The sequence below is a fragment of the Nyctereutes procyonoides genome, unplaced genomic scaffold, assembly GCF_905146905.1.
Source record: "Nyctereutes procyonoides isolate TBG_1078 unplaced genomic scaffold, NYPRO_anot_genome, whole genome shotgun sequence".
Lineage (NCBI taxonomy): Eukaryota > Metazoa > Chordata > Mammalia > Carnivora > Canidae > Nyctereutes > Nyctereutes procyonoides.
Genome location: NW_026575160.1, coordinates 25,438,713 through 25,465,259, shown reverse-complemented (window position 1 = coordinate 25,465,259; position 26,547 = coordinate 25,438,713). Strand labels below are relative to the sequence as shown.

Genomic DNA, 26,547 nt, shown 5'->3' with positions numbered 1-26,547 from the left:
CATGAGTAAAGAGCGAGACGAAGAAGCTCCATAGAGTGCTTTACGAGTCGAGAGGCACAATTATTTATATCTCAGGGATGGTGTCACGGAGAATGCTTTGCTGTTTAGCCAGCACATTTGTCTCACCTGCACAGTACATTAAAACACTCCAAGTCACCAAGTCTTGATAAAGTAGAAGACATGTCACGACTTTTTAAAATTAAAATAAAAAAAAATTGTGTTCCAACCAAGCATCTTTACCCATCACACAGGACTTTTGCTATTTTTGGTAGTTTATCACAGCAGAGGACTTCACGTGTATGATAATCTCAATCCTTTCATAACACTGTTTCTGTCCTCTACTACTATCTTAGTAGAAAGTAAAAGCATAACTTCTGGTTAAGAAATATGAACGGTGGATATTTAGAAATGGTTTTGCCCTCAATGTCTCCGAGTAAGAGAGATAGGCTAGCTTTTGGTAAGGACACAACATTTGTAGAGGGCTTATTCTAGATGAAACCCACAACAGTAGCAGTATTGGTAATGGCCAACACTTGGGTGGTATTTATTCTAGGCCAGGTGTTATTCTCAAGAGTTTTGGTATGTTAACTCATCAATCTTGACAGTGACCCCATCAGATAGTTATTATAATACCTATTATACAGATAAGAAAATACACACCAAGAAGTTGATACATTGCCAAAGGTTTTTCAGCCAGTCAGGGGCATAGTTGGAATGCAGGTCTGGTAGTCAGGCTCCCGAGTCTGTGCTCTTCGTCACTGTGCCGTTCTGCTCTCTTCACGAACCTTATCTCCAATCCACAAAACAACCTCACAGGAAGGTAGTACTGTCTGTTTCACAGGTGACAAAACTCGTTCCAAAGCCTGTAAAACAAGTAAGTAGCAAAACCAGGATCTGAAACCAGTTAACCCATTTCCCTTACATTAAGCCGCCCTTGCTGGACGAATTTCTCAGGAGAGTATCTTGAATCTACATGAATGTTTAACCAGTCAGAAAAAAACCAGTGTTTATTTGCAGAGGTCTGAATAGGGACCAGGTAATAGCCACGAATGAGGTTGAGAGCCCCCGGCTTACCCAGCTATGGTGGGAAAGACCGGAGAGCCTTAAGACCAACATGCAAGAAATAATTAGAAAACGGTATTTTCCGTTAAAGTGGCCTTCGTTGCATGCAGCCACTGTTCAGTGAAGGGAGAAAAGAGCATGGGTGAGAGTTACCAGGGAAGATTCCTGACCGAGGTGGGATACAGGCGGAGCCTTGAAGGACAGTAGAATTTGGGTAGAGCTGAAGAAAGGAGGATTTGAAGTGGGAAAGGAGGCAGGGAAGGTGAGCTCCGGGTGTGGAGGCGAAGTGAGGACGCTGGGCGGTCTGAGAGGTGAAGTTGGACTCTTGGCCAGGAGAGCGGAGTCGCGAAGCTGGGTGAAAGCGTGCAGAGCAGGTGTGTAGCCCAGAGTCCGAGGGGAGAGGGGCCTGTGAACAGAGGATCTGCCTGCGGAGTGGCAGGCACGTGGAGGATGGGCACATGGAGGGTGGGCACGACTGTCCTTCCCTTTCTTGCTTTCTTTTTTTTTTTTCAAGATTTTATTTATTTATTCGTGAGAGACACACAGAGACAGGCAGAGACACAGGCAGAGGGAGAAGCAGGCCCCGTGCAGGGAGCCCGATGCGGGACTCGATCCCAGGACTCCAGGATGACGCCCTGAGTCAAAGGCAGATGCTTAACCACTGAGCCACCTGGGCGTCCCTGTCCTTCCCTTCCCCGCCTGGTTTCCTCACCATTCACTCTGGAGACTGACCCGCGATGCCACGTTTGTGTACCTCTCAGAGAAACGAAGGCGATCTCTTCCACCGGCTGTGGCACATCATGAATGAGATCCTGGATCTGCGGCGGCAGGTGCTGGTGGGCCACCTGACCCACGACCGGATGAAGGACGTGAAACGCCACATCACGGCCCGCCTGGACTGGGGCAATGAGTGAGTACCGTCCGCCGCAGTGGGGGCAGGGGGGGATCTCTGCTGGCAGCGCACAAGTGTGAGCCACTGCACGGTAATGTCTCCAGAAAACACCCTAGGGGGCTGTTTCAGCTCTTTTTTCCTTTTGGGGACTTAGGGGAAGACTGTCACCGATGGAGCTGAGAACCGCAGCCTGTCCGGCTGGCGAGGGCACCAGGTTGCTGTTTGTTCACTAGTGCCCCGTGAGGGCAGACGGTGTGCATGTGCTCACAGAGTAGGGAGTGTTCACAGGGATCAGCCACATATGGCTTCTGCTAAATAGATCTTATTTAAAAATAGGCTTTAGGTTTGGCATGTGTATTTGCTTTTAATATATACCCCTTCCGTAGCGTCGTAATATGTCACCGGAGAAATCTGGAGGGAGATACTAATGCTAACACTGCCTATTGAAAGTCTTAAAACAGGTGCACCAGTGGGGCATTCACGATTGCCCTGATTCCACCTGTGTGTACGCAGTGGCCCCTTGGAGGAGCTGCTTGGGAGAACTCCGTAAAAGGCAGACCAAGACTTACTCTTAAAGAAAACTATGACTAATGTAAAATAAGAGCAAAGCGCTTTAGTAAATCTCATCACTTAAAGCCCTGATCAAAGCTGATATGGTACCAAGGAGGAATGTTAAAATGTGGGTGAGAAATTAGAAAAAGCTTGGACTGTGATCCTAGGCTTGTTGAAAGACGTTGAAAGGTGTCTCGATGTCAAAGTCACATCCTCTCTTCCTTTTCTCTCCCCAAATCCCCATTTGCTATTTGGACCTTCAGAGGATCTTAGGGCTATGGAATAAAAGAAAAGCAGGCAGGAAAGGAAAAAATGGCAGGACATAAACCACAGATAAATTCGCCTCTTACTGAATCTGGAAAAACCGATTTGAAGCTAGAGTGCTGCTTCCTCTGATGACAGGGAGTAGCTCTATCAGAAGCCACTTCTGATTCTGCTGAGACGTGACATACTACAGACACGAGCACATGGACCTCCTGACACATTTTAAGCCTCGTGCTCACGCAGACTACTTCCGCTATTTTGTTGAGTAAGATGTGCCATTTGTCCTTTTATAGATGACCAACCAGTATGGTTGCCCTAAATTATTTACATCTACGAGATTGATTCCTGGAGGGAATTAAAAAAGAACAACCATAGGTGTGGAATGGCAGAAAGACATTGGACTAGGAATGCTGCTTTTTTAAGATGTGAGACGAATGTCTGAGCTGTTCTTGACTTTGCCTTCTTGACCTGTGGAAGGAGTATGTTAAACTAGAGGAGGTCCATGGGCCCTCTTGGCTCCAGGACAGTATGAGTCCAAACACATAGCATTTCCTGAGGAAAAGAACTTGGCAGCCACTTGCCCAAGAGCCTCCGGTCTTGCTGTGTGAGACGAGGCAGGCGGAGCAGAGTGGATCTCAAGGCCCTTTGAAAGGGACCCATGCTGTCTAGAATGTGTTTCTCTTTGATTTTGAAAAAAACTTTGAGTTTTCACTGAATTATATTGGCTCTTAGTCATTATGCTGGTCCTTGCTTAAAGCCTAGTTTGTAAATAGGAAGGCAGTTGGTTGAAGTAGCTTATCAAAAATAACTTAGAAATATAGAGCAGGCAAGAAGTTACTTTTTCAGTTGTAGGAAGGAGGATGATGACCGAGAGAAAAACACTAATTCTGAGTGAATCATGACTCAGTTTTGACTCATGTAAGTTCTGGCCTGTACTTTGGGCAGTTCTGTGGCTAATTTATGGTAAGTTGTTAAAACATTGATGTGTGAAAATGAACAGTATAGTTTATATAGCTCATCCTCAAATTCACGAATTTTCTGAGGTCTCATTTTTTCTTCGACCACTTAGTTAAAAACAGCTTGTAGCGCACAGATTGTGCGCGGACTATAAGAAAATGTCATTTTTCTTATGGAATAGTACTAACTGGAAAGCAAATTCAGATAATGCTCCCGCATAGTAAACTGGATCAGATTGTCCTGCAAAATTATCTGTTAGCACGTAGATCTCTGGATGAAACGGAGTTAAGAATGTTCAGTCTCGAGTTGTGTATCACAACTGCTGAAGAGTGGTAAAGAGAAGCCCTCTGGATGTGGGAAGCTTGGGGGGCAGAGGAGGAGGAGTTACTCATTTTGTTCCTCAACAGAGCCATGAAAAGAAATATTCTCACCTGGAGGTGTCACACAGAGTTAAAATAATGGTGTCTGTTTCTGTTGCCCATAGAGTCCTGTACTGTCCTTTGACTTTTCCTGCTAAGATCTTACAGGATGGAGAATCTGTTCATCCTTCTTTCCTGATGTCCCAGAGCAGTGCAGTGCCTGAAATGAGAGAGAACTTGCCCCCCACCCCCACCCTGCTGCTCTGGTTTCCTGCATCCTGAGAGCTCTCTTCGAATTTTCTCCTTTCTCACTTTGCCTTCTATCTTCTTCTTGGTTTGAACAAGCACTGCCATGATCCTGTTCTGTGAGCTAAGAAAATCTCAAACACTGGGAGGGTTATCCTAACGATATACCTAGGAATTAATAAAACAGAAGCAGAGGGGACTCTCTTCACACAGCTAGGACCCAGGAAGCCAGCAGAAGTTGAACAATGAAAGCCTTATGAGAGAAAGAGACTTGCAAGTTACAAGTTCCTGGGGCCCCAAAGCTCGTGAAGTTTCTGGACTTCACACCTGCTCCAGCACCTGTGCAGCTAGAGTTGGTCTTGGCTTATTCTACAGTGATGTCAACCAGATGCCCTTCATGTATCTTTTCTTCTTTGCGCCATATGGCTGATGCTCTGAATCTCTAGGTCTAAATTCTCAAAAAAGGAATCTCATTGAAAGCCAAAATCTACTATTCCTGTTTAGACTGAGCATGTTATACCAGTCACTCCTAAGCTACTGGCCAGTCCATAGATTATTTATCCTTAGGTCAGGTGCCCAGGCAGGTGTGGCTCGAGATGGTCAGATGACTAGACTGCCTGAGCTCTCCCTCATGCCTCCTAGCAAAGAAGATGGGTAGGACGGCTTCTCATAGAAGGAGCTTTGGGTAGGGTAGGTGAGGTGAATTCATACGTGGTTATATATCCTCTTTCCTTTGCTAGATCATCTTTCCTCAGCGATACTGACCTGGTGTCAAATGATGTCTTACGTTGTAGGGCAGTGGCTCTCTCTTGGGAGGGAGTAGAGAATGGGGAATAGATCCTATCAGAATCCCTGGTGAGGTGTACCAAGGGGGATGTATTCATTTGCTAGGGCTGCCATAACAAAATACCATAGACTGAGTGCCTTGAACGACACATTTATTTTCTCACAGTTCTGGAGGCTAGAAGTCCATCCATGACCAACGTACCATGGACCTTGGTGAGGACACTTGCCAGCGTGCAGACAGCTGCCTTCTTGCTGTGTCCTCACATGACCTTTTCTCTGTGCTTGCATGGACATTGAGAAATCTGTGAGGTCTATTCTATTCCACCAGTTCTGTTGGATCAGGGCCCTACTCTTATGACTTCATGTGATATGTATTACCATATAGACCCTATCTTCAAATATAGTCATGATGGGGTTGGCATATTGGGCTTCTACATATACATTTTGGGAGGGCACGTTCAGTCCATAACAGGGAAACATGAGTATTTTGAGAACAGATTACAGTGCTGTCTGTGATTCGAAAGTTCAACAAAAATTAAAGAACAGGGGAGTGTGATTTTTAAGTTTCTCAAAGAGAACCGTAACTAAAGAAAATTAAGAAACCATTTCCATGTCTAAAACAACTACTGCCATTGAGAGGGTCCAGATGTGATCTTCTTAAGAACAACCATCCCTCAGAATGGCTGGGTCAGTGCCTGGCTTGAAGTAAGGGCCGAATTAGTAAGGTCTACTTATGAAACCTCTAATGAAGTTTGGTGTAGGATACAGAATTTCAGGATTTTTTTTTAAAGTACAAGTGAGGAAGCTCTGGCTTTATAACTGGAAATGCCATGCCAGAAGGCTTCCATGTTAGAAAATGATGTGAAAAGGACACGGAACAAATTCGCACCAGAGAATTGCAGGATACCTGGAATGGGGTAACTGAGGGGGAATCTGGGAGAGACAGTAGCATTACACAGATATTGTGACATTTTTGGGATAGTCATGGAAGGTTAAGGAGATAAACAGAGTGATACAACATTGATAGCAATGTAGTCAAGTGGGCACCCTGGAGAAGGTTGTCACCAAGGTCACTAGAAGCAACTTGGCAGTTACACTTTCCTCTGTGGTAGGACCTTGCAAATCAGTCACCAGATGGCTTCCTACTGAGGCTGGATGTATGACCTCAGAGCCACATGTCAATCATGTCAAGCTGACACAAGAGATTAAACCATTTCGCCACCCAAGGCCTAAAACTGCAGTCCCTTAATTTCTGTCATCTGCCTTTTCTGAGTTTCTTCTAATGAGTGACTGCAGAACTCTATGACTGAGGTCTACACACGTTGCCAGAGATTCACATTAGAAATGTATTAGTTCGGGATCCCTGGGTGTATGGTTTAGCGCCTGCCTTTGGCCCAGGGCGTGATCCTGGAGACCCAGGATCGAGTCCCACGTTGGGCTCCCTGCATGGAGCCTGCTTCTCCCTCTGCCTGTGTCTCTGCCTCTCTCTCTCTTTGTGTGTGTCTCTCATGAATAAATGAATAAAATATATTTAAAAAAAGAAATGTATTAGCTCTGGATATAATTTTAATGCCAGGTCACATCTTAAAGGCCAAACTTCCATCTTCTCAACTCTGATTTCTAGAACAAAATTAGGTCTCGCTCTTGGTTCTCCCCCAGTTCAAGTTGGAGGGGTTTCTATGGTGATAGTTCTTGAGGTGCTGATGGCTCCCCACTACCCAGCACCAGGGCCTCCAGTGGCAGAGGCACTCCATTCACAGTGCCTGCCCATCCCCCGGATTTCCCTTCCTTCGTCGTCTTCTGTTTCTCAAGTTATGCCCAGTGTCCAGCCTAGTTATATCGGCTACTCCAAATGTGGTAACCAGTTAATACGAGGCAAAAAATAGGAGTGAAAGAAGCATGGTGTGCGACATATGTAATTTCGGGGTGATATAATAAAAATAATGATTTTTGATATGTTCTATAGAGGTGACTTTTCCCCCAATCTTTTGTCATGTGTTTTCTAGACAACTGGGACTGGATCTGGTGCCTAGGAAAGAGTATGCAATGGTGGACCCAGAGGACATCAGCATTACCGAGCTCTACCGATTGGTAGGTACAAGAAACCTTGGCTCACAACCTCACTGCTAATTTTGTGGTTTCCATGGTGCTCTTCATACTTGATGGATTTTGTGAGAACAGGATGTCCCAGGTTTAATTTGGAGCAAGTGAAGAGAATTGAGAGTTGAGATGACCATGCCCTAAGTAAAAAACTGAGGCACTCTACCTGTTTGAGAATCCTTTGATATGCTCTACTGAGCTCTTTAGTCTTAGATACTAGGAAGTAAATCCAAAGAAGTTTTAAGTTCTTTTGCACGTCTTTGTACATTTTGTTAGTGAAATGCCTACAAATCACACATATTTATCTATCGTGTTCCAGGACAGTGCTGTGACCAGTGATATCCATTTATTGTTCCCCAACACGTTGCCCCCTCCCTGCCCCCACTACTACAATGTGCAAAGACCATTGAAAGCATCTCCTCTATTGCCTCCAACTGCTGTCCTACACCCTAATCCATCCAAAGTGCTGAAGTCTGTTAATAATTCTAAAATACTTGATCGTATTGCCCATCACCTACAATTTCAGATTTTTTTCTAGTTACATGTTAAGATTCATTTATTTGCTTGGTATCTAGTTTTCCCCAAATCTGGTCCGATCTGCCTTGTATTCTTAATACTTGTTTAAAAATTACCTAATCTCTCAATATTAACTAAGTTCTTAGTTAATACCCCAAATCAAAAAAGAATGTGGCTGGGAAGGGCTTTCCCAGGCCATTACACCAGTGTAATTTTACTTTGATACAGTTTCCCATGCATCTTACTGTCATGTCCAAAGGAAGAATGCCTGTGGTAAATAGTAGACTTCTTTTTGGAGGATGCTGCTCCTTTTGGATAGCTTCCCAAGTGTACAATATTCTTCATAGAAGAGTGTGAGGTATTCTTGACCCGAGATTATCTGGGTCTGAGAAATGTGTGAAAAAAATCATCAGTAAACCCATCAGAGCTTATGTCTGATTTTAGAAAGTAATTCTCCCACTTTCAGTTTTTTCCCTAGTCTCTGATCTATTCAGTTTATCTACACCGTATTATGTCAGTTGGGATTCATTCTGCTTTTTATAACTTCCTTCATATTGAGGTTCTTGAGAGTGATGTTTCATGTGGCACACCTTTGTGGCATCAGTGCTAAGTAGAATATTTGGCACATGGCAAAAGCACAGTTAAAGGTGAGTTGGAGGGAGGCAGAGGAGAAGGAAGGAAACGAGTATTTTGAGATAAAATTATCCGTAATTCTTCACTTGTATAACAAATAAAATCTGTATAACTTATTTGCCAGTCACATCCTCTCATGGAACATCTTCATTGTAGTTACTTTATTTAACTCACTGAGCATCAAATTTGCCTCTCATTTTTTAAATCCCACCCAACTGGAAGTTTCTTCAGGGTGGGCACTGTCTTATACTTCCTCTGCCATGCCCCAGATAATCTTGTTTAGTGCTTTGCACTTAATAAGCAATCACTCAGTGTTTTGAGGTTACTATGGTATTATGAAAAGACCATGGGTATAGATCCAAAAAACTAAATTTGAATTCCGTCTCTTCCTTTTATCAGATCTTTGGTCTTGAGCTTATTGCTTGGTCTCTCAGAGCTTCAATTTTGTTCCTCTATTAAGTAAGGAACTAATTCTAACCGTGTTACGAAGATTAAATAAGAAATGCATGTGGAATACCTTTCATTGACAGTTAATGTTTGCAGAGCATCTAAACACTCAGTTGATTTTCATTCCTTGCTCACTTTTATTTCTTCCTTTTATTTCTTCCTTATTACAGAGGCAAGATGGCAAGAATAATTGATACCTTATATAAAGTAAATCTTAGTATATAAGATTAAATCTAATCTAAGATTAGATTCAGCTGTGTTCAATGAAATAGTAGAAGCTTAGACATGATAGAAATTTCTCTCTCGGGCAGCTGGGTGGCTCAGCGGTTTAGCACCGCCTTCAGCCTAGGGTGTGATCCTGGGGCCCCTGGATCGAGTCCCACATCGGGCTCCCTGCATGGAGCCTGCTTTCTCCCTCTGCCTGTATCTGTGCCTCTCTCTCTCTGTGTGTCTCTCATGAATAAATAAATAAAATCTTTTAAAAAAGAAAACAAAAGAAATTTATTTATCTCTCACAATATGCAGGCCAAGAGGCAGGAAGTCCTGGGCTTGCATGTGGTTTCATGGTGTCAAAAGTGATACAGGCTCTTATTTTTCTGCTGTATAGTACATGGCTTCCATCATCAAGGTACTTCAAAGTTTGATACAACTGCAAGAGCTCTAGCCCATTACATCTGCTCTCCAGCAATAGGAAGGAGAAAGGTTCTTAGTTCAACGACTGTAAGGAGCTTTGCTGGAAATTCCACACAATATTTGCAGTTATATTTCATTGGCCAGAACATAGTCACATTCCCCATATTTAGCTAAGGATGTCTTATATTTAATAAGCAACTAACAGTGTCTGACACAAATACATTTTACTTTTTTTAGTATAATTTTCTGTGTGTGTGATTTTGTCTTTGTTCTTTTCACTTAATGTTGTGTATGGGATGGCAAATTGATTTTATGTCTTTCAATATTCAAATTTGTTAGTGGTGGCTATGTTGATACAATTCTGGGGTCTCATCTGGTCTGTGACTGATGAGCAGTAGCTGCTGGTGGTGCAAGAAACTATCCCTGATGAGCAGTGACTGTCAGTCCAAGATGTTTTCCATTTTTATAGCTCAGATCCTAGCTCAAAGTCTTCATTTGTGATTTTCTATAAAAATTTAATTTCTCCCAGTAGTGGCTGTATTTTACTGTTTGTAAAGCATAGATAATAGCCCAAGAAAAATCCAAACTATTACAAGCCTCAGAAGGACATGTTATCTTTAAGGAAGCTTCAGGATTCTGTTTAGTACCCTGGCCTAGCAATAATCAGATTGTCCAGCATGTTAACCAGCATGATGGACAATCTCTGGGCAGCATAAAAGTGACTCACTATATTGACTTCGCCAGGGAGAGTTTGCAGGCGCTCCCACCAACCCCTTGTTGCTTTTGTTGTTGTTTTGGTCTTTATTGTCACTTAGGGATCAAGGGCCATGGCAATGCATGCCCCAGTAGAGGATATTTGATTGTTGCCACTTGTCTTTTTTTGACTATGTCTTTTCTGTGTTCTATTTGAAACACAAGTGTTTGTGCCTTGCTAAATCCATATTGCATCATTAGAAGAAAAAAAAAGTCTTGCTTTAGGTTTTTGATAGCCCTGTTAGCAGGTCTTTCTCACCTAATTATGTTCATCTAAGCAGTAAAACGTGCTAAACCTCACAGTGTTAACATATGTCCACTTGGAATATTTGGTTTTCTGCCAAAGGCCAGATTTCAATCCTTCTATAAATAAAGAGAGCCGTAGCTAGATTCTCTGGTTATCTGTGCATACAGAGTATCTTTTTATGAGCCTTTCTTGGTTTTATAAGATCATGTTAACTTCTTGCTTTGTGATCCTTAGTGGGTGGACCAGGGGCTCTCAAACAGAGAGGAGGGGACTTTTGGCAATGTCTGGAGACATTTTTGCATGTCACAGTTAGAGTTGAGGTAGGGGTGGGGTGGGGAGAAGTGCTACTGGGTCTGATACATGGAGGCCAGAGAAAGCTACTAAACATCTTACAATGTTGGACAGCCCCCACAACAAAGAAATATCCAGCCCAAATTAACAGTAGTGTTGAGGTTGAAAAACTTTGGATAGTTCACCCAGTAACATATACATTATATGAAGATTAAAAATTTGCATCCTTCCAATAAATCTTTGGAATAAATCTGTTCCTTTTCCTAATCAAAGGTCTAGTTAAACTGTAAGCACATTTAGAGCATCTGGTAGATTCCTTTGTAACCATAATTTATTTCCGAGATAGATTTTTGTCTGTTTCTTATAACTACCAAGATACAGCCTTTGAGGTATGAACATGCCTCTTTAATTTTGTTTTTGTTGTAATATTTTCACAGAGACCTTTTTAGCAGTTCCCCATAGTAGGGAGTTACCAAGAGATAAACAAGTCATCCTAACCTTACATCCACATCTTTTCTAGACCTGGAAGAGAGGTGGGTGAAGAAGGAGAGATTTCAGTGCCATTTGTGATGACCTGCGTCACATGTGCAAAATCAGGGTGGAAGCAGGCAGGCTTAGGCCAAGCATACATGCAAAGATCAAGGTTCCAAGGCAATAATTGCACAGAAGATGCAAAAATGCATTTTTCATTTGGCTGTGATTTGCATGTCTTTGCATATGATCTCAATCCATAGTTCTCCACCCTCATTGCACATTAGAATCACCTGGGGAGCTTTTAAAACTATCACTGTCTGGACCCCCACCCCCTAGAAATTCTAATTTAATTGTTCTGGGATAGATCCTGGGCATAAGTATTTTTTAAAAGCTCTCTTGGTGATTCTAAAGTGCAGTCAAGGTTGAGAACCACTGATCTAGATATATTGAATTCCTTGCATGAGCAAAGGAGCTAATTTTTTTTCCTCTCTGTTTTTAGCAAATGTCATGACTGATGCTAGGAACTTTGCACTGTTTGAAGTAAAGACCAGATGCCTCTTTGAGGTCCTTTATTTAAATAAGGTTTTTATACCTGTTTTTCCCACTCTGGTCCTCGGTAGTTATTCATTTCTTCATAGTACTCTGTACTGTGTTAACCTAAACTTTTAAGTATATCAGAAAATAAGTTAACATTTTCAGAAAATAAAAGGCTTCTTTGTGAGTTAAAGAGATAGAGTTTTATAAATGTCTGATGCTTTTCCTCTGGTAAAAAAGAACTTTAAAAGCACAAAAAGAGCAACCTTCTCAGAAAACAAGACAGAATTATACTTGTTTTTTTTTTCCCCTATAGTTAGAATATTTCTCTGCAGGAGGCTTTTTCTAGCAATTATGACTAACACATAACACGATGCCGAGGTGCACTTTACAAGAAAGTGTACTTACTCTTCAGTTTCACGGAGAGATGTCCATTGTACCTGTTGAGGATACAGTGATTACAGATGCATTTGCTTAATTACATTTTTTTAACTGTTTACTTTTTGAATAGTGCAAATTAAAAGATAAAAGTGAAATTCTGGTAATTTCAAGCTGTTGCATTTACACCTGTAAATATAGATCATGTTTTTTTCCTTTCAAATGTTGGTCAGTTAGCAATTGCTGAACTAAGAAACTTAAAAAGATGGTTAATGTAGAAACAGGTTATGTACCTTAATCCTAAGCGAAGGATATTACCCTATTACTGTAGAATTAATACCTGAGCTGTTTTATTGTTTTTGTTGTCAAGTTTAGTTGTTTAGTTGTCAAGTGATCCAAAAGAGGTGGTCATTAGTAATCTTTGTTAGGAAAGCAAAAATCCTCCACGTTCTTTAACACTGACTCTGTGAATACATAGTCCTCTGTATATGTTTTCCCTCTGCTCTTACCCTGAGCCAGTTCTCCTTGAAGGTGGTCCAAGAACTAGCTGGACCATGAATTGATTATTACTGGTCCAAGTACAAAAATGGTGAGTAAAGAATTAGGAACCTTCCTAACATTCTAACATTACCATGACATTCTTATTGTATTTCGTGGAAATATCTGCCTATAGTAGGTTAGGAGGAAGAACAACTTGGTTTTTTTTCCTGCACATAATTTGAGAAGCACTGTCCTAGATGGTTCATCGCTCTGCTCCCTCCTTGCCTCTCTGGCAGAGTGTCACTTTCTCAGGACGCCTGCTCTGACCGCTCAGACACAAGTCAGATCACTTCCTTGCAGATCCTCATGAGTATCTGGTTCTTCCCCTCCATTTGTCACAGTTGCAGTTTCCTATCTGAATGTGGGATGATTTTGTTGATGTTTGCTCCCCCTGGTAGATAAGACCCATGAAGGTAGGGGCTATTTCTTTTTTTGCTCATCAGTGCGTTCCACTGCTTGGCACATAATAGACACTTAACAACTATGTGTTGCCTGACTCTTTACCCTGGAACTATGGGTGATTCTTTTCCTCCTTTGACTTCTGTTAATTCTCACTTCTGATCCTGCCTCCCAAGTGTAACCTACACTAGGCAGACATAAGATGGGCACAGATGCTGCTCCACCCCTTAGCCATCTATCTCACTGGCTTTCCCAGTCTGCCTCCCTGTAGCTCCATGGCAAGTTAGAAACATTTTCTTGCTTGTGATTGAATATCACTTGCCACAGCACGTCTCAGAAAATTACCACAATTTCACAATTTAGTATACTTTAAAAAGACTTTTAATTATGAAAAATATGAAATCATAGCTGCATTGTTCAACTACCATCAATGAAATGACCAGATAGACACCATTGAGTCTGGTTTTTTAAAGATGACTAATAATTTGTTCTCACCCTGGGAGTTGATAAGGGAACAGTAGGATCTTTTGAACATCATGATGCCTGAATCTACTCATTTTAAGCTGGTATAATTTTAACATTAATGATTCAAAACCAAATTATTGGGGCTCCTGAGTGGCTCAGTTGGTTAAGCGTCTTGACTCTTGATTTTGACCCAGATGATGATCTCAGGGTCATGAGACTGAGTCCCACGTTGGGTTCTGCACTTAGTGTGGGTTCTCCCTCTCCCCCACCTCTCCCTGTCTAAATGAATGAATGAATGGATAGATAAATAAATACATACATACCAAATTCTTAAAGCAAGATTCCTTAATAGTCTGCAAACTTCATGGTTTCTTTTTTTAGAAGTTGGAAGAAAATTTGGAATGTAACATCCAACCAGATGCCAAATCCACAGGAAAAAAAAAAGCACAGGACATCATAATCATACCATAGCTAATTAGTTGTTGGATCACATTGTTTTCTTCAGTTCATGCTGATCATTTTTTTGTCGGGGGCGGGGTGGGTGTTACTCAGATGGAACACCGGCATCGGAAGAAGGATACCCCTGTGCAGGCCAGCAATCACCACCTTTTTGTGCAGATGAAGAGCCTCATGTGTTCCAACCTGGGGGAGGAGCTTGAGGTCATCTTCTCACTCTTTGACAGTAAAGAGAATCGACCAATCAGGTAACTGCGTACGGAAACATGATTTGAATTTCTTAGTGTCAGAATGGTGAGCATTGGTAATTGGCAAGCGTTGGGATATATGACCTTGTCTACTTTTCCTCTGTGAGCCGCAATTTTCTCATTTGTAGAACTCTGGATTTCTAAGCTGCCTACCCTCTGGAGGCTCCCACGAAAGTTGAATCGGGTGATGTGTACTGAAGTGCTTTGAGAAACTCAACAGGGGTGTGGAACCATAATAATTAATACTAAATGAAAATATAGCATTGATATCAGGTCTGCTATTTGAGTTATTTTGTATTGATAATGCAAGGAAGACATAATATTTCTAAAGCCCAAAGTTTGTTTGCTTATTAAGGTAAACATGTTTTATTTTTTCAAATCTTCAGTAAACAATTACATTATTTTTATCCTGTCTGCATCAGGTAATATCACAAAGGGAGTAAGTATTTGGAAACCTCATTGGAGTTTCAGAACTGTGAAATGGTAAACAGTTCTCACTTTTTTTTTCCTTTCTCAATTCTCAGAGTCTTCTCTTAGGGCAAGTTTTCAATATTTAGGAAAAAGCTGTAGTAGATGTTTTGTTTGGTATTCAAAAACTTCCACTCTTGTTGAGACTTCTTTAGGTTTCAAGTTTTTTCTTTTGTATTTGTTTTAAAGTTGGACACAGTACATACAACCTTTTACGTTAAAAAAATTAAATTTAAACTTAAAATCGTATCACACAATTCACGCATAATGACCCAACTCTACAATGTTTTTTAAAATGATGCTTATTTAAATAATGAATATGCTGACAATTTGAAGCAACTCTGAGTCAAATACTTTGTTTAATAAATACAAAATAATTCTGGAGTGTTTCTCTTCTCATCAAAAGGACTTTTTTTCCAGGTGCCTGGGTGGCTCAGTCAGTTAAGTGTCTGCCTTTGGCCCAGATCATGATCCTGGAGTCCCAGTATCTAATGGGGCTTCCTGCTCAGCGGGGAGTCTGCTTCTCCCTGTCTTTACCCATCCCCCCCACCCTCCAGCTTGTGTTCTCGCCTTTGCTCACTCTCTCTCCCTCTCAAATAAATAGATAAAATCTTTGATATATATTCTTTTTCTACAAAATATGTGTAAAGTTTATTTTTAATGCATTTATAGCCACAAAATCTTTGGTGAGTTAATTTATATCTTAGTCATTACCTGCTAGTAAGAGTACTTTCCTAGTCTTGACAGTGGACTGAATCCATGGAATTTAAAGGGTAGCAATTTTAGGGTGACAAGGACAGAATTTATGGGATGTGTAAATAACAATGATAATAGTTTCAAAATCTGCTTTATATACTTTAGGAGGAAATGAATCGGTAAGTTAGAAAACTTTTCCCCCTTCACAAGCTAGCAGTGCTAAAAAGGGAAGAAAACAAAGACTTGAAGAACAGATCCAAATTACAGCTTAGCACTTGCTTTGGAAATGTGAAAGATTAGTAATACTTGCTAACATACTGAAGTGTGTCTTAGAAAGCTTGGCTTCCAGGTAGTTGACCAAAAATTCCTTTTAACATCGTCTATGTAATATGTTGTCTCTAACGTATTGAACAAACTATAGGAAACGTATGAGAACCAGGAGCTTCTACTGTTTTACTCATTCCTGTTACGCTAAGGTTTTGAGGACAATAGAGTCCCCTTTGCCACTAGTGTTCACATTGTATTACTATAGGAGGGTATTAATTTAGGATTAATAGTACTTTGTCTCTTAGTTTTGTCTTGTTATAAACATTTTGAATTTTCCTAAAACATCCTTTTAGGTTTTGATCAACAGACTTCTCCCTTGTTTTATTCCTATGTACTTGTTGAGAGTAGGAAAATAACCTGGGTGCAGGATCCCCAAAGTATGTTTTTGGGGCCCCAAAGTTCAGACCAGGAGCTGGACTTTTTTGACATGGTTAGGCTACCACATGTGCCTGCCTCCTCCGTCTCCCTCCCCCTTTTCTTTCTCTTCCTCTCCCCTCCCCTCTGTCACACACACTCCCTTGAATAATCCCCCTGATACATATAAGCCGAGAAGAAATCAAGTCAAAATCCTCTTCACTGCTTCTACTCACTGAGCTTGACCGTCGGCTCTCAGCAGCCAAATTCATAATCACCTTAAAGGTGATCCCCCAAAGAATGAATAAGGGTGAAAGTATGTGCTTACTAGGTGATGGGACAGGCTCAGATTTATTTACTTGACTTTCTGAGGCCTTGGGCAGCACCGTGCTTATTCTTTGGGGAGTTTTCAAAACCTTGCTGTGAGTAGCTTCGATTCCATTGATAGCACAAGGCAGTGTCATCGTTACCTTTTGAAGAGGATGCACAGATCTGGAAACTGGACTGGATTCTGATCTCTGCAGTTGACTACTGCTGCCCTGAACCCTTCACTTCCATCTGTCTTTTCCTTCATCTTGAAACTTTTGACAAGTCTGGCTTCCCTCATTGCTCCCACCCTAACTCGTGAGTGTGAAATATTTGCATCTTCTCAGGAAAGGGTATTATAAAGGTAAGATATGGTTTTGAGACGTTGTGTTTCTTCTTAGGCCCAACAGTGTAAGTTGTAGGGATATTTTAAAATCAACTTATATTTCTTTTTTCAACTTTTTTTTTTTTTTTTAAGAACATTTCAGATGTGTTAAAAAGTAGAATGATATCACTGAAGCCCCGTGTACCTGCCTCTAGCTTCAACAATGATCAGCTCAGGCCCGATCTTGTTTTAACCACACCTCTTTCCTGTCCTCCTCCTTGCCCCCAGATTATTTGACAGCCAATCCCCAACATCGTATTTTCAAATGTAAATATTGTGGGCTATATCCTGAAAAAGGGGAACTCCAAAGAAATTACTACCTAAGAAATTAGTATTCCCTCAGGATCAAATATCCATCTCCAGCCAGTCTTCACTTTTTCCATGTTGACTCATATAATTTTACAAATTCCTTATCTGGAATTCCAGATAATTGATTAGATCCACTTCCACTCAATCTCTGACACCATCTTGCTAACATGCACCTACCCTGCACTTTTCCAGCTTACCTTCCTTGGCCACTTGTATAACAGCACCAGCCCAGAGCCTCCTGCAGATACAGCTACATCGGACTCAAACTATCAGCAAATATAACATACTTTTACTTATTGGAGTTTTGTAGTCTTGACATGATTTATCACTATAAAGCATAATTAGTAAAAAAAAATGAATTTGAGCTATTAAGTTTTATATGAGTAAAGTGATTTTAGAGAACATCTCTCTGGTTGAAAGTTTATAATTTCCCTAGTCTTACAAGGGTATAGACTGGAAAAGTCAGGCAGCCATTTCCCTAGATATCATCTATAATTTTGTTTTATTCTATTCTATTTGTTTAACAAAGCACTTATATGATGCTTATGACGTGCCAGGCATTGTTCTAAGCTCTTTTAAAAATATTTACTTATTTATCCCTTGCAAAAACCCTATGAGGTAGGCACTATTAACATTCCCATTTTTTACGGATGGGGAAACTGAGGCATAGAGCGATTAATAGATGACATGGCTGGTATGTTGTATGGCTGGTATTTTCACTTGCAGCACTCATCAGCACTCTGAATCACTTTTCTACACCTATTCTCTTCATCTTCAGTACTTACCATGTTCTGTTTTCTTCCTCAACCAAGTTTTACTCACCAGTGTGGAGTAGGGGATCTGCTGAGGGTTTGTGATTTTTTTTTTTTTTTTTTTTGAAGAAACTGGGAGAGACAAGGAGCTTGTTGACAGGAAGGATCCAGTAACAAAAGAGGCTGTACTCAGGGGAGAGGGAAAGCCTTTGCTGGATCATTGTCCCTTCAGAGGCTTCAGGAAATGGACTTGAGACTGCAGGCAGAGAGATGAGCCAGGAACCAGAGAAAGGGACAACAGTAAGGGTATGGATGTGCATAAACTGAGCTATAGGATTGGGAATAACAGGAGGTTTTTTAAACTATATGTGTGTGTGTGTTTTATTTAAACTAACTAAAAAAAATAAATTAACTAAATAAATACATATATAAAGAAATCAAGCTATGTAACATTATATGCTACAAATGTCTCCTTTGGCTTGCATTTAAAATTGGTTGTTGAACAATTTGGTAACAGAAATACTCCTAGTGTTTCTGTTTTCCGTAGGCTGTACAGATCTGTATGTGTGTACTCATTCATATCTTCCCTGTGTGGATATGTGTCAATTAATCTACAAAAGACTGTAAATTATATGGGCCAATGAAAATGACATCGTTCACTGGTTGACTACTTCCCTTATAATTTTCATTACTTTGTTTACTGATGTATTCTAAGGCTTCATTAATTAAAGCTGTAAATTTGTTTCACAACTAATCTATTACTGTATTTCATTCTCATCAGAGAATATATTTAATAGGACCTAAGTGCCACAAATGGGTACTTAGCTTAGTACAGGGCTGCTCATGCATGCACGCTGCTGGCATGGGATTTTATTTGAGAAAATAGCAGGAGGGTAGTACTCCTGGAAAGTCTTATTCTGGTAATTAAATTCCAAAAGTCTTTTCATAGTAGTTAAATTCAGATAAAATTTACTTTCTTCCAGTACCTTATTCACATTCTTTCCTGAAGTCATGTTATGTTTCCTCCCATCATACATGTAAACTCTCATTTTCTTGAAATGCCTCATTTCCATGTAAATTTTATATTACCCACAATCACCCTCTTTTCTAGTGTATTGTTCTAATTCTGTCATTTAAGAAAAAGAGAAGTAGCAAATATTATTTGTGGAGTACAGGTTTTTATGAGTTTATATAGAACTATGAAGTATGTCTGAATTTATCTCCATCCTCAAGACATGTATCTTCCTATATCTAATGTAGGCACCACTGTATAGTATAAAAGTGGCCTGGCTCTGGTGTCATAGTCTGGGTTCAAATCTTGGTTTTTTAATTTAGATGCATCAGCCTGGGTAGTTAATCCATATTTCTTATGGCTGTTAATTATCTGCTAATTGAAGATGATAATAACACTTTCCTCTTGGGATTATTTGAGGATTAAATGAGATAATAGATATACTTTGTAGTGTAATGGTTGACCCCTGGTAATTGGCCAGTAAATGTTAACTATAAAGATTATGATTTTCAAAAGCCCAAAATAGGAAATATACTTTAACATAACCAGAAATGATACATAGTATTTGGTATTGAATTCTTATATTTTACAAGGAATTATTCTTGACTTTTTTTTTAGGTGTATGTTGTTATATTTAGGTAAGATTCAGAGAAGCTTACTAGTAAACAGAATGGCATCAGGGATATGATTTTCTTTAAAATACTTCAGCAACAAGAAGAAAAAAAAAGAACAAAGGGATAGGTGGAGCTAGTGTGATAAAATTGAATGATTGTGGATTCCCTGTAGGTATATGGGCTCTTGATTTAACTTTTAGCAATATAGTATGTATAGTTAATGAATTGCCTGCTTCACGTGTTTTGTGCATGTTGGCAAAAAAGCGACGAGGGCAGGTATTTTCTTCAGTCTCTTTGAAGAAGACTAGTTTGTGAGTCTGGTCTAGTCGCTAGTTGCTTGGATGGTCTGGATTCCATTCTGCCTATAATAACGTTCCTGGGCTCATATAAACTGAGTGATACTCTTGATAATGTATTTGACAAAGCCTAAGAGGAGTGTTTTCCTAAGGTCTAGGACATCAGTATTTTATAACGTGGACATTACAATATTACCTTTAAAGCATAAACTCTGATTTGTATGATCTAAAACAAAATAGCAGTTCTTAGAAGATTAATAAAGATCCTGTGAGGGGAAGTACATTATAGGCTCAAGCAAAATCCTATGTCTTCATTAGGGCCAGCTTCCCAGAAACTCTGAATTAGTACAAGTTTGTCCTCTCGAAGGTGAGGAAATGCAACCGTTCTGTGAATGGCGTGTTGCCTGTAACCAATCATGTGTTCATTTGCTCACTCATTACACAAGCACATAGGAGTATCTGTTGTGTGCCAGCAGTATGAGACCCTACTGGAGATTCAAAGATGAATCCTGAAGCAAATGGCAGAAGGGATCCAGGATCAAAGTGAAGGAATCTACTTTGAGAGGAAGGACACTGCTTCTAAAGGGGGAGGAAGGGAGGTGAGGGCAGTGAAATGGATAGAAAATGTTGAGATGGAGAGATGGGGTTTGTGGCCTCGATCATGTATAGTCAAGGCTGGGAAGCAAGATCTGCTGTCATTGGAGAGCAAGGGAAGGAATGGGGGGCTGAAAGTGATTTATAGGAACAGGGAAGTGGATGCTGAGCACAAGTGTGATAGGAAGTGAGGTAGTGAGAAATAATAGAATTGCTGAGTGTGGTGAGGCACCTCCCAAGAGGGACATCTGAAAGGGGTACTGAATCCTGGCTCCCAAGTTACACAGCCTTTGCCAGTGGTGCTCAGGAAGTAGGGATCAGATGCAGGTGATGGGAGTTGGAGTTTGAAATATCAGAGTTGGAAAAGGATGAGAAGATTGGGAATATAGCATAATGGGGAGGAGAATCAAAGAAATTACAACTGAAGCTTCCGATAGGTCTCTTCAGAGGCAGAGGTGATCTACTAATAGCCTTTTCATTTTTTAAAGGAAATTAAAGAAGTGCTGTTTTGTTTTGTTTTTTTGAAAAATGCAGTTACTGGGAACATTTTTCAAGGGCTCATAGAAGGCGGCTGTCAGAATAGTTATTCAGCCCAGACCAGGAAAAATGTATTTTTTGTATTGTATGTATTACGGTACATCGTATGTATTGTAGTACATAAGACGGTTAAGAGAGTGGATAAGATTTTTTAATTCTCTGAGCACTGTGCTAGAATTTCTCATTTCATACATCATTTACAACTTATTAGAGTGTGATCACATAAGTTCAGCATTTATATTTTTGTCCTAAATGAAGAGCATTTATGGTTTGTGAATGTTGAAAGATAGCTGGCGGAGATCCCTTCTTAGAGTTTTCTGTGATGAAGCTCACTCAAAATTGTAACCTCTCCAAAGCACAGCAATAATGCAGAGAAAAAATCTGGCCATACGTGCAGGGGGCACAACTCTCCTTGAGAACAAAAATAGATGAAGGAGGCGTTCAGAGATCCACCTTGGATTGTAGCAATATCAACTATTCCATACGGCCCAGAGCATTTCCTGCTGTGTCTAGACATGTTGGCACACATCTCACTGTGGGTGTCTGTGCAGCGGTGACCCTCAGTGACCTTCCCTGGGGCCTCCTGTTTAAAGGCACTACTGCTTTTCACTCCCCCTCTTCTTTACCATCTTTTAATTCTTCCAGCAGGTGTGTGAAAATTGGGACTGTTGTCCCTTTGGAGTTAATCAGATTTTGTGGTTTGCTTCCTCTTTGGTCACACTTCAGTGTCATGTATTAAAACAACAACAACAACATATAATTGCTTTCGAGATGTGGTGATGTCTTTAATAGGAGGCATTTTAAGAAATGGACCAGGAGGAAGATCTAAATTAGAATAAAAGAAGCGAGAAATAACTTCATTTGTGCTGAGAATACCCGGGGTACCAGCCATCCACTCTTTTCCCCTCCCCGTAGCATTTTAAAAGCCATACAATTCCAGTTATTTTTCAAATTGCAAATTAGTACATTATTGTGATGATAAGTGGCTGGAAATTCAAGGTGACAAAAAGCAAAACTATTCATAGAGTCAGTGGATTCAGTACTGGCTTCCTTGTTCTTAGCTCTTCCCAGTTATTCTGGCCCCTTGTCTCTTCCTACTTAAACAGTGTAATAATATTTTAGAATGTGACCAGAAGGCCCTTTTACCCCCCTTCCTGTGTGTGTGTGTTTGTGTGTGTTTAAAATTTTATTCATTCATTTGAAAGAAAGAGTGTGCACAAGAGAGTAAGTGCGAGGTGGGAGGCAAGAGGGAGGGGAAAGGCAGGAGGGGGAGGGAGAAGCAGACTCAACAGAGAGCCCGACCGTGGCTCAATCCTAGGACCCCGAGAACATGACCTGAGCAGAAGGCAGACACTTAACCCACTAGGCCACCCAAATGCCCCACTCTTCCCCTATTTTAGAAGACGGTAAACCTGGTCATTTGCCTCCCTTTCCCTGCGCTGCATTTGCTGCTTGTAGGGAATTCAGATTTCATTTTCCTAAGTTCCCCAATGAAGAAGCTACAGCCACACAAAGTAACCCATTTCACAAGGACTTCTTTGGCATTCGCTGCCATTTCTGTTGTGAGACTGTTGCACGCTGACAAAGGAATTATGGATGGTTTGGCCCTCATTGGTTCCTGTTCTGAAGATAAGACTTTATCCTCTCATCATCTGTTTGTGCCCACTGGGTGGGGCATTGATGCGGCTAAAGGAAGCTTACAAGTCTTCTGTGGTTGTTGAAGCAAAACATTGTAAGATCATGCCATTACTGTCTTCATTTTTGTGGTCATCCTATTCCAGCGGGGTTGGCTTATCAGTGAGAGGGAGAAGCCAAGCTGTTGAGGGCTGCCAGAGCGTCGATGGACTCGTTTCCTCTTACTCTGTGTGCATCAGACCTGTCCCTATGGGGGCATCATTTACAAAAGCTGTCATGCTAAAAAATGTGAATAAAAAATGGTGGAGACAAAAAACAGTGTCTTTTCCTAAGTATTTCTATTTAGAGATTTTTGACTGCACGTTTGGCAGAGCCTATGTGTTCTTTTTTATTTCCATTGATCATGATTTCACACGGTTGCTGTTGAATCACTGATGCTCATTCATTGAGCTGTTACTGTCGTCCTCCCCAGAGCCAGCCACTGATCTGGGCAGTGGGGACACATCAGTAATACGGGGGGAAAAAAAAATCCTGCTCTTCCAGAACTTGGATTCTAATACTCTTAAGCTTTAAGTCAAGAAGTATTTTTAAAATACAGTTTCTATACCATCTCTTTGTATTGTAACCAATATGCTGTTTCCATTTCACAAAAATATTTGCAGTGTCTCTAAAGTACTGCACTTTCTAACCTTTTAGTGCCTTCAGCTCCTTCTCAAACTTACGGAAATTGTAAATCTCTCTGGAAAGTAATGTACCTATTCTCATGCACCTTAACATTTGTGTATCAGTTTAGAGACTCTGTAGCTGTCTTGTTAAGAAAAAAAGATCATTTGACCTTTAAAAAGCCCAGCTGCATGTGTCATCTAGCTAATAAGTAGTATTTAATCATGATTTAGATAGCTTTCGGTTTTTAAACTTGTAATGAATACAAAGAATCTGTCAGTAAACTGTAGAAAGGAAATTTGATATTCGCTTATTGTCTTTTAAAAAAATAGAACATCTTTTTGAAGTAATAAATGCATGAAAGATGTGTTGTACTTAGTGGTTTTGCAGGGCTTGACTTACTTCCAGTTTTATTATTTATTCTGTTTTCATTTAAAGTTTCCTTGCAAGGACCTGCGTGCTTCAATCCAGAGAATATTGAAGCCCTGGTTTGCTCTATTTTCAAGATTCTTTTTTACAGGTGCTTTCCCTAACAAAGAGGCATTGTTAGAAAGGTCAGAATAATTACCCAGAGTGTTTCCTCCCTCACAGCATGTCAGAGATACAGTATTTATAATGATCAAATTATGTAAATTCCCAGAAGAATAAGCATAAGATATCCTGCCTATATAGGCCTTCTTATTTTGTGGTTCCTATTTCTGTTGACCAGATCCTATCATTGCCTGCTTTTTGTTACTTTTCTGAGAAACTTGTTTTCTAGTGGAATTCTTAATGAGTTCTCTTGAGATAGATGCAAGAGTGAGTATTTCCCGGATTGCTCAAATGGTTTTACTATTTCTAAGGATTTTACTTGAATACAACCTTGGGACTTCTGGGGTCTTGGGTCTTTTGAACTTATAGTCATTACTGTTTTCCTCAAATCAACAGTCAACCGAGATCACTTTTTAAAATTCATCAGTGATGAATAGCACAGGTAAGGTAAAATGGCAGGTGCTGTATATATCATTATTTATAACTTTACAAAGCACGGAATTTCTTTTTTCATTGAGTTATACTTTTCTAGAAAGAGTTTCAGTTCAGGTAACTTTATTCTCTGAAAAGAAAAATAACATGAAGCACTTCCCAGTCATCGTAAGTAGTAGGAAAGAATCTGTTTCATGTTCAAAATCGGCAATGCAGTTGACTATAGTTTAAAAACTTACCTCCCCTTGTATCATTCAACTTAAAAATCCTTTGCTGTCCTGACAAAGGCATCATATTAGTTGGTTGCTTAGTCCCTCACCCTCCAATATTCTTAAGGTGAATGTGGGCATGGATATTAATATTAAAAAAAAAGAAAACTCAGAGTCTGTACTCTTTAGGTGAACTTCAGAAACCTTGATATCGACAATCACTCTCTTTCCATTTCCCTGTAATCAGAAAAGCTCATGACCCTAGTGTTGCTTTAGTTTTAAATTTAGAAAGCACGTTAATAGGTTTATTGAGGAAGTCTTGTTTGAGGAGTTGCTTTCTTTATTGCCAAGGAGAAACTCTGCCCCTTACTGGTCATGTGGTTGAGAAAAGAGTCTTTGTCCTGAAGGTACCAGGCATGTGTTGCCTGCTTGCTGGTATATATGAGTCTCGTAACAGACGGCAGGCAATTCTGACTTGTTAGGGCTTGGACATATGGGTCAAAACAGTGGTCTTTAAACATGATTGGGCTTTTAAACATGCAGGGAGCTTTTAGGTCCATCCTGACCTCGGAAGTCAGGAAGTCCAGGGTAGGGTCTGGGTTTTATATGACTCCCAAGAGCACGTCATGCACTCCTGGGTTAGGAGCCCCTGGATGAGAAGGCCAGCAGTGTCTTTTTTCCTACTGAGCATTCCTTTCATCTTCCTCTCTGCCACCCTGAGCAATGAATCCCCTGATCCAGTGGCCAGCACACCTTCCACCCACCTCCCTGAAGTCTTGCCTGACCAGCCATAGCACTGGATCATGGGGGGCATCAGTCCACATTTAGAAAGTTTCTTGAGTCTTCCTGTTTTGAGTTGTCCTTCACCACTTGTTCTAGAAAAGAACACAGTAATGGTCGCCCTCAGACTGTTGGCAGCGTCTTAAACTGTTCATCAGTCAGAAAGCATTTGAAAAAAGGCAGAAGCTGTGAATTAGAAGCATGAAATCACTGTATGTTTGCGTTCTCTTGCCTTGTGGATAGAGGCTCTGGAGTCAGCACAGCTGAACTATTCCCTCACCTCTTCTCACTCTTCCCTTTGTCCTCTCGCTCCCACTGCTGCCTCCTTGCCTCCTGGCACATCTCACCTCACTTCTGTCCATTGTAGAGTCGATATTGTCATCCTTTAACTTTACAAGTGACTCTGTATTTTCAAAGGCACTACATGGAGTATTTTTTCGGCCAATGGTTCCGTAAAGTATGAGTGTAAAAGAACTGGACAGTTCAGGTTTTTTCCGATTAGTTTACCAGAACATGAGCATCTAAATGTTTTCTCTCTTTTTTTATTATTCCTCTTGGGGACCATACGTTTATTTCAATGATTTAACTGTTCAAATGATTTTAGAAATATTCTTTGTAAATTTTTGTAGATTGATCAGACTAGACCACTAATCTTTTACACCACGCTTTTCTACCCAAGATATTCCCCAGTCATATATTTTTGTACGAAGTACAGGCTGTACAGTTTTCACATACCTGAAATCATCAGGCAGTTTTGCTTCTTACAAGATGGGAACTGAAGGGAGGTAAACATGAATCCATACAGAGAAATGTAAAAGTCTCCTTGGCATTGGGCATTCCTAACTTTAGGTGCATTGCTCTTTGAAGCCAACTGAGTATCTTAGGAGCACCCTACGGGAGAACCACTTGATGAGGTTACTCAGAAGGCTGGAAGCACCCTTCCGCATCTGGCCTGCAGGCTTCCAAGACCCTAGGCAGGGCCTTTCCTACAAAAGGGTGATACTTCTCAGTGAAGATGATAGAGGGCAGGAAGACAGGAGCATCCTACCCTGCTGAGAATGGGAACAGAAGCCATCAGGGGGCTTCATAGCCCTGCTGCACACCCTACAGTGTTTGATCACTAGTAAGGACTTTTCTATCAAACTATGCTATCCTTCGTTGTCAGAGATCTTTTTTAATATTTCAGAATGTAGTAGTACAGCTGAACAGGTTCACAGATGTACACTGAACACAGATACGTTTGTGACTTGGTGGCTGCCTTTCTTTCTTAATTTCTTTCCAGATTCATGCATTTTCATTACTTTTTATTTTATTGAAAATATTCACAATAAAAACCCTCAGTTAGCACGACATGGTTAGTCTTGCTCTCCTTTGTTCAAGGTAATCTGTTCTTTTAAATACAGCATAGTGTTGTG

At 40.5% G+C, this 26,547-nt stretch overlaps 1 protein-coding gene across 5 annotated transcripts in view; it reads left to right on the top strand.

The window, feature by feature from the left end:
- DOCK4 (dedicator of cytokinesis 4) overlaps positions 1-26,547 on the top strand; it is a 412,270-nt gene that overhangs the window by 200,572 nt on the left and 185,151 nt on the right. For all 5 annotated transcript variants that reach the window (XM_055314619.1, XM_055314621.1, XM_055314620.1 and 2 more), the window contains exons 6-8: positions 1,824-1,972; positions 7,125-7,209; positions 14,081-14,232. In XM_055314619.1, the coding sequence (XP_055170594.1) occupies positions 1,824-1,972; positions 7,125-7,209; positions 14,081-14,232 (386 nt within the window). The remainder of the gene's footprint in view (positions 1-1,823; positions 1,973-7,124; positions 7,210-14,080; positions 14,233-26,547) is intronic.